Genomic DNA, 8,233 nt, shown 5'->3' with positions numbered 1-8,233 from the left:
GGCCAGCGCAGTCATTGCCCCTGGAATCTCAAACACTGGGTTGCTTTTCACCGAGGCCACGCGCCAGCGACTCTGAAGCCTCCTCTCCGCCAGTGGATCGTGGCCTGCGGCTCCCCGCCCTCGCTTGCACGCTTTGCCCAAGAACTTTTCCTGGGGCAGAGAAGTTCTGGAAACAAGCGGCTGGCCCGACGGCGAAGAAAGCGGGCTGCGGGGCTGGAGGTCAGCGTGATGGAAGAGAGGAAGGCGCACGGCGGGTGGAATAAACGCGCACGGGTGTGAGGATGGAGACGCCCCGCGGGGCTGAATGCGCGGAGCATGGGAGTGAGGGAGCGACCCCTAAGGACGCCTTCTAAGGGGCTCGCAGGCCCAGACACAGCGGGGCAGCCTGATCAGCGTCCCAGCCAGAAAGGCGGGGACAGAGCCCTCACTCCCTCCCCTTCCCAAAAGAAAATAATGCAAAGAGACGGAAGACTTCTCGCCCGGTTGTGCGTTTTTATTGGCGCGTCTGCAGCGAGCCCTAGCGGGGAGACCGAGAGGTGCGGCCCAGAGCGACCCTCAGCGCACCTGGGCCAGGTTGTGCCTCTTGTACAGCAGCGCCCGTCTCTTCTGGCGATCGCGCACGAAGACGCGCAGTCGCGCGGTAGGGAAGGTCACGGGCGCGGGCCGCGAACACGCCGGGCCCTCCTCTGTCAGCCACGGGCACTGCAGGCAGCTGGACGCGCAGGGCCGGCCCCTGGGACCGACAAACGCTCAGCGCGTGGCCCAGCGGCTGGAGGGGTGTGGGGAAGGGGAGTAGAAAAGGGGAGAGGGACAGGGGGAGGGGAGAGGACGGAGGGGAAAGGGAGTAGCGGGGCGGGGCGGGACGGAAGGAGGAGGGGGAGGGGAGAAGAAGGAGGAGAGGGGCGCGCCTTACCAGGGCTGGGCGCACAGAGTGCTGCGCAGGAAAGCCACGGCGCCCCCGGACAGCCCCGCGTAGCAGCGGCTCAGCCGGACCAGCCCCTTGCGCAGTCCTCTCTGCAGGTCGCGTGCACCCTCGCTGCTCACCGGGTACTCGGCGCTCAGCCTGCACAGGTGGCAGGTGCACGGGCCCTGAGGTCACCCTCCTCGGGTAGACCAGGGCGGAGAGGGAGGGGATGCAGGAGCACGGAGGTCACCCACGGGTGGCCGGTGCAGGGGCCGTGAGGTCACCCTCGGGTGGACGGGGGTGCAGGGGCCGTGAGGGCACCCTCGGGTGGAGGGAGGAGACTACCCCGCCCACCTAGTAACCCCCAGACAGGCTGGAGGACTCACATGATGAAGGCTGTCACACCGATGGCCCAGATGTCTGTCTGCGGAAGAGCCCCCTGGCCCTCCAGGAGCTCTGGAGCTGGGAGGGGCACATGTGGTTGGGCTCAGGTGGAGGGGCACAGGTGGGACAGGTGGAGGCACAGGTGTGTGGGCCAGGTGTGCGGCTGAGTGGGTGGCAGTGGAGCTGGGAGAGGGGACAGCACTGGAGGAGAGGGGGCTTCTTCCTGCCCCCTGCTCCCCACCCCAGGTGAGTTCCCCCAACTGTCCACACACGTACCCATGGTCTCTAGGTAGTCCTTGAACTTCTCTGAGGGCAGCACCTTCTCCTGGCTGAGGCTCTGTGCATTGCCCAGGTCCACGACCTTGAGCAGGTTGTATTCCGTGATGATCATGTTCTCAGACCTCAGGTCCAGGTGCAGGATGTGCTGGGCGTGCAGGTACTGGGTGGCGCTCAGCATCTGCCACAGGTAGTCCTTCACCTCCGATTCTGAGTAGGAGGCCCTGGGGGACAGAAGCTGCTCAGCCCAGGCTCCAGGGTGGGGGCCACCGGGGCCAGGGCTGAGACACTCCCCGTGGACTGGAAGGGGCACTGGCTGTGCAGAGGGGCCTGGTTCTCCAGCCCCACCCCAGAGGCCTGTGTCCATCAGTACATCAGCTCAACCATGCCACCCCAGGCCACCTTCACCTCTCAGCCAGGCAGGGGAGCAGCTCGGGCCCAGAGCACAGCTCCAAGATGAGCACCAGGTGCCGGGGGCTGAGGTAGGCTGCATGCAACTGGGCCAGGTGCGGGTGGCGCAGGCCCTTGAGGGCCTCGTATTCACGCAGCACTGCCATCTTGTCCTTGGGGCGGTAGGGGATGATCTTGGCCGCCAGCGCCCGCCTGCTGGCCTTCTCCCAGCACTGCCGCACCACACTGAAGCGGCCCCTGCTCAAGGGGACAGCGGTCGGGCTGGTGGGTGATCCCCTCCCATTCCCCGATTCCCAAAACTCAGAACAGCAGGAGCCCAGCTTAGCGAGAAGGTGGGTATGGGGGCATGGGTGGCCAGCAAGCGGGGGGTCCAGGCCCTGGCCCCACCCGCCTACAGCCCCCGAGGCCCCTGCACCTCCGGATCTGTGTCTGGAATGCGAAGGTCTTTGTGCTGGTCAGGGGTTGGGCTGGCCGCCCCTGGCTCTCCTCCTCAGAGGCTGTGGGAGGAGGGGCAGGCCATAAGATGGGGTGAAGAGGGCGTCCCCACAGCCCCAGCTCTCCCCACCTCTCCCATCACCCTTTCCCAGGTACCCTGACAACTGGGGCTTTGAGCTCCTACATACTCCCACCTTTTGTTCCTCAGGTTATAGGGAGGGGGTACAACAAACAGTGAGAGCCAACCTGAGTGAGGGTGTGTATGAGGGCTGCAGGGGCATTTGAGAATGGACCACCCATAGCAATCATGCCCTCTCTGCCTGTCTTGATCCCAGGACAGACATTACTAATCAACCCCAGCATTCCTCCACCAAAGCTAGAGGCAGCAAGGGGCAGCCACTACCAACACTCACTACCAACACTCACTACCAACATTCAGCATGAAGCAGAATGGACTTGTGGGCTCGCCAACAAGTGTATGGAAGTGTAGGTGAGTGAAGGGGGGGGCTTGGGAGTGAGGTAGCCCCTAAAGTGTGTAGGCCTCGAATGCCAAGCCCAGGAGCAGCTCTCTCCCCAGAAGGAAGTGGACAGCTATGGAGACCCTGCACAGGAGGGAGCATAATCCGGGTCTTCTAGCTGCTGTTCCCACCCTCCAAGCCCTGAGTGTGGTGTGGCTCACCCAGGTGGCTGGGCCCTCCCAGGAGGACTTGCTCCGAGGGGCTGCTGTAGGGGCCCATTCCTGCCTTGCTGACACATGCCGTGCGGAAGGTGTAGGTCCTGCCCCGGGAGAGCTTGCTGGTCAGGTAGCAGCAGTCAAAGATGTCGGAGGCCAGTGTGGTCCAACTGCCGCCTGGCCACATAGGAGCACGTGAGGGGCCACTGAGGCCTCCGCACACCACATCAGTGGGGGTGGAGAAACCCTTCCCTGAGGCCAGCCATGGGCACAGAGCAGGCCAGGCACTTCCCCAAGGGCCCCTCGACATGGCCCCCATGAAGGGTGGCCGGAGCCTTGGGCGCAGGGGCCACCTCATACCTTCTAGGCTGCACTGCACAATGTAGGTCACAGGGCCGTAGGATTCCACGGGCTTCCAGACCAGCAGCACCCCATCCGCGTACACCTCCCCAATATCCGGGCATGGCGAGGATGAGGGGCGCTCTGCAAGGCACTGCCCAATGGTCAGTGACTCCAGGGTGGGCACCCAGCCGCCAGAGGGCAATATCTGGCTGGTCCCTGCCTCACCCTGGCAGCTACCAGGGCTCTGGAGCCCACCTTCCCTGGTCCTGTTCATTCAGGGTCCAATCACAGTGAGGAATGGTAGGAGGGGCCTCTCCTGGCGAGGGGCTGGGGAGGTGTCTGCCCTGCCAGAACCCGCTCCTGGGCTGGCCCATTCACCGCGGTGTGACCAGAACCCTGTGCAGGGGCCCAGGCTCTGGTCAGAGGGGCCCTGGTGGGGCTGCCGGGCTTCACTGGGTTGCCCTACACAGGTTCAGGCAGGCTGGCCCACTCTGGTCATTGGGCCAGGGGTCCCAGAGCTAGGCCTGTAACTTAGTTGTGCTTGGAACTCAACTTTGATTGAGATATGGAACCGGAAGCAGCCCACTCTGCATGGGCTGGAGGGATGGGCATGGAAGGAACGTGGGAAGATGATGCGATGGGTCATGTGCCCAAGAAACTCAGTTCTCCTAGCAAGTGGCCAATGGGATGGGCTTTCTCCCTAGCAGGGAGCGTGGATGAACAGGCTTCCTTCCGAGCCCTGTAACGTCAGCAACTGCATCCGGCCGTCCTTCCCAAGGCTGGTTCCTTCTGCTGGAACCAGCTCAGGACCTCCCGCCAGCCCAGGGCAGCCCATGTGGTCAGAACTCTGTTGACCTTGGCCTCCTACAGCCCTGGCCATGTGCGGTGCCTGGCCCCATAGGGATGTGGGCTGCTCAGTGTCGGGGAGCGGCCGCCTCAGCGGCCAATGCACGGGCCCGGAAGCATTCCATGGAGGATGAAGCTTCCCAGCAGCCCTGGCCCAGCCTCCCTGGCCTGGAGGGACCCCCAGTGTGGCCCACGCACCTGCCTTCCGGAGGACACCCGTGGTGGTCGCTGTCCCCAGCGCATTGCTCGCGCTGCAGGTGTACACACCCAGGTCCTCAGCTGCCACCACCAGGATGGTCAGAAGCTGGAAGTTCTTGAGGGTAGTGGAGATGAGGACACGGCTGCTGCTCTCCAGGGGGGCTCCATCTGCAAAAGTACAGAGCAAGCCTCATGCCACAGCCAGGCCTCACACCTCTCCCTGGGCCTCAGTTTCCCTCCTGACAGCGAGGCATCCTGTGGGGCTGGCGATGGCCACTCACCCGATTTCACCAGCCCCCAGCCCCTGGAACAGCTTCTTACCTTTGCTCCAGGTGGCCTGGGCAGCTGGCTGGGCCGACACCTGGCAGGCCAGTGTCACTGACTGGCCCAGGACCACAGTCTCATCTGATAGCTCCCTTAGGAATGTTGGCGCTGAGGAGGGAGGATGAGATCAGCCTTCAGGGGTGACCTCCAGGCCCCAGAGCATGGCCTGGACCCTGCAGTGGGGACACCAGGAGGAGCCCTGCCCCACCACCCCTGACTCCCCACTCCCCAGACTGGCCCATCTGCACCACCACCTCCTCCTCCAGGAAGTCCTCCAAGACTGCTCAGCTCACCACACCCACCAGGACCCCTCATCGGTTCCCGCACCCCTGTGAGTGAAAGCCTGCTCCCCACCAGTCTGGCCATGCTGGTGGGACCCTGAGAGGCAATGGGGCCCGGTCTCTGTGTTGGGCCTGCTCACCTCGGTCCCAGCTCTTCAGACCTGACGGCCGGAAGGAAGCAAGGCCTGGCTCCTTCCTGGGGGGCCCCTCCTTCTCCAGACCTGCAGGAGGAAGGGGGCCGATGAAGGTCATGGTAGGAGGCCTGGCCCCTCTGGGTAGCACCAGCTGCCTCTGGCTGCAAGGACCCGGAGCAGCTGGGACAGGAAGCAACTGGGGTCAGCTGGCCCGCTGCCCACTCCCCAGACTTCCAGGCCACAGAGGAAACACGAATATCAGGCACCCTCCCCACCTCTAGGCACAGGGTCAGGAGGGTCCAGGACCAGGGAGGACTATGTGGTTGGGGAGAACTATGGGGCTGTGAAGGGTTTTGGGGTTGGGAAGGGTTTTGGGGTCAGGGAGGGCCTGAGGTCAGGAGAGTCTGGGGTCAGGTAGGGTATGGAGTTGGGGAGAGTCTGGGGTAAGGTAGGGTCTGGGATCAGAGAGGACTATGGGGTCAAGGAGGACTCAGGAGGATCTGGGGTTAGGACGGTCTGCAGTCAGGCAGGATCTGGGGTTGGAAGAGTACAGCGTTGGGGTGTCTGGGGTCAGGGAGGGTCTGGGGCCGGTCGGGAGGACTCTGGGGTCAGGAAGGATTCTGGTTGAGGAAGACTCTGGCCCCTTCAAATGCTTTCCCCAGGGGCATACCACCTACAGCCTCCCCAGGCCTCCTCAGCTATGTTAGGTCCCAGGGCTGGGTCTCAGCTGCCCCGTGGGGAGGGTTGTCAGGGCTGGAGAGGTGACCCCAAGATTCAGAGACCTGAGGCAGGGACAGGAGGTGTGGGCAGCACCTGGACACCGGCGGGGGTGCCCCGGGGGCCTCCTGCCATCACCTGGAGTGCAGTAACCCCAGGTACAGAATGGGGGCCCCTGGACGTGCAGGATGCCTAGGGTGGGGTGGGGGTTCACCTTCCGGCCTGCCCTTCAGGATCCGGGAGATGTGCTCCATGGAGGCCTTCACTCTGTCACGCAGCCCCCGCTCCGCAGGCTCATCCAGTGGCAGGTACCTCCCAGGGAAGTGGAAGAGGCTGCGTGACGGTGAGGACCACTTGCACTTCCTGCCCACTGCAGCCTCCGCCAGCAGCGCATCCACGTCCTCTGGCTCCTCTGTGATCTCCAGGCCTGCGTGGGGGCCCATTTCACCTTGCCAGGGCCTCATGGGTCCCGGGAACTCGGCCAGCTCCTCCTCAGCCATGGGGGAGGGTGGCTCTGGCTGAGTGGGCTTGGGGACTTTCCTGAAGATCATAAACTCGAATGGGAGGTACTTGATGTCGTACAGGTCCGAGAGGTTGAGGTAGGCGGGGTCCACCTCGGAAATGTCCAGGGATATTGTGTCAGCCGCCTCTGCATCACCTAACAGGTCCTGGATCTGCACCAGGGAGACCTGCCCAACGTCCTCCCATGGGGTGGGCTCTGGAGAGCTCCTAGAGGGAGCTCTGCTGACCTCAGGCACAGGCCTTGCACTGATCTGAGGCAGTGGGCTCTCAGCCCTGGCCTCCTCCTGCTCCTCTGAGGACTGGGACACAGCCCAGGCTATCCTGGACCACATGGGTCCCTGCCCCAGCATGCCCCCCGCATCTCCACCAAAGGCAAAGGCGCCATAGCCAGCCACACCTGCGTAGCCCCCGCGACATCCCAGGGAGAACTTCCGCGTGGTCACCTGTTCCTGAGGCCGCTGCAGGGTGGGTGTGGAGTCAGACAGATCCTCAGCCTCCTGGGACCAGCCCTCAGCATCGAGGGAGGGGCTAGGCTCTGTGCCCACCCGGGAGGAGCCCACCCTGAGGGAGCTCACTTGGGAAGAGCTCGCCTGGGAGGCTGACCCTGGGGAACTGCAGGGGCCAGGTTTTGGCCTCCCAGGAAGAGAGATGTCTCCAGGCCCCATCTTAGAGTCTAGTGGGGGGCTTGCTTTGGCAGGGGCAGGGGGTACCTGGGGCTGTCCCAAGAAGGGGCTTGAGGGTACTAAGGGGGTCTCTTTGCAAGATCCTAGAGGGAAGGAGCCAGGAGGGCATGGGGCAACTGCTGAGTGGGGGCTGCAGCCCTCCTGGGGGGCAGAACCCTGCTTGGCATGACAGAAAGGGGCTGGCTGCCCCCAAGGGTGGTCCAGGGATGGACTCTCTGGCTGAGCAGTGCCTGGGTGGCCACCAGTGGATGGAGGTTGCTTGTAGCCCTGAGGGTGCCCCATGTCCCTCACAGGGGCTCCCCCAGAGGGGGCTGAAGGCAGTCGCTGTGCCTCACAGCAGGCCTCTGGGGAGCGGCGTGGGGTGCTCGGAGGGTCATGTTCCGTGTCCAGGGAGCGGCTGTGGCCAGGGGCCAAGTGGGTGCCAGACGCAGGCAGCCGGAGGGCAGTCTCAAAGGAGGGGGCTTTGGTCAGGAGGGTGGCCTGCGCCTCCCTGGCAGCTTCCTCCTCCAGCATGCAGTGCTCCATCAGTGGCTCGCGCAGGCCAGGCAGCGCCCCCGCAATGTACCCGCCCTTCAGCAGGTGCCGCCGCCGGGCCAGGTGCCGCCTGCTCCCCGGGGCCAGGGCCCCATGCTCAGGGCTCTCACCCGCCTGCTGGTAGAACAGGCTGTGGATGACGCTGTGCCGGGGTACACAGCCCTGGGCAGCTGGTGGCCCAGCACCCTCAGGAGATGCAGGCAGAGCTGAGGCCTCGGCGGAGGGCACAGTGGCCTCGGCCTCCTCAGGCAGGCTGGCCGAGGGCCGCAGGAAGCCCCGGGGGTGCAGCAGTGGCGAGTGTGTAACCGGGGAGGGTGGCAGTGACTTAGCCCGGGCGAATGGGGCGAGCTCATTGTCAGAGGAGGAGGAGGAACTGGAGGAGCCACCAGTGTCCCTGCAGAGGTGCCGGGCCACACCGAGGGAGGGGCTGTCAGGAGGGCCCCGCAGCAGCTCAGGGATGGAGCGCATCACCAGGATGGACTTGTAGCTCATCAGGGAACGCTGGAACCGCATGGGGGCAGCAGGCATCAGGTGGGGAGACCCAGGAACTCTGGGGTCCTCTGCCCCCA

At 64.5% G+C, this 8,233-nt stretch overlaps 1 protein-coding gene across 1 annotated transcript in view; it reads right to left on the bottom strand.

The window, feature by feature from the left end:
* Positions 1 to 472: 472 nt before the first annotated feature.
* Positions 473 to 8,233, bottom strand: part of OBSCN (obscurin, cytoskeletal calmodulin and titin-interacting RhoGEF) — a 178,955-nt gene continuing 171,194 nt past the window's right edge. The window contains 12 exon segments of the mRNA XM_017883818.1: positions 473 to 733; positions 914 to 1,063; positions 1,291 to 1,366; positions 1,565 to 1,788; positions 1,973 to 2,212; positions 2,391 to 2,472; positions 3,090 to 3,260; positions 3,444 to 3,566; positions 4,470 to 4,637; positions 4,791 to 4,901; positions 5,215 to 5,295; positions 6,140 to 8,165. Of these exon segments, the coding sequence (XP_017739307.1) occupies positions 556 to 733; positions 914 to 1,063; positions 1,291 to 1,366; positions 1,565 to 1,788; positions 1,973 to 2,212; positions 2,391 to 2,472; positions 3,090 to 3,260; positions 3,444 to 3,566; positions 4,470 to 4,637; positions 4,791 to 4,901; positions 5,215 to 5,295; positions 6,140 to 8,165 (3,630 nt within the window). The 3' untranslated portion in view covers positions 473 to 555.

This window comes from Rhinopithecus bieti, unplaced genomic scaffold (genome assembly GCF_001698545.2).
Source record: "Rhinopithecus bieti isolate Rb0 unplaced genomic scaffold, ASM169854v2 scaffold_14404, whole genome shotgun sequence".
NCBI classification, from domain to species: domain Eukaryota; kingdom Metazoa; phylum Chordata; class Mammalia; order Primates; family Cercopithecidae; genus Rhinopithecus; species Rhinopithecus bieti.
This window is presented reverse-complemented; position numbering and strand designations above follow the sequence as displayed.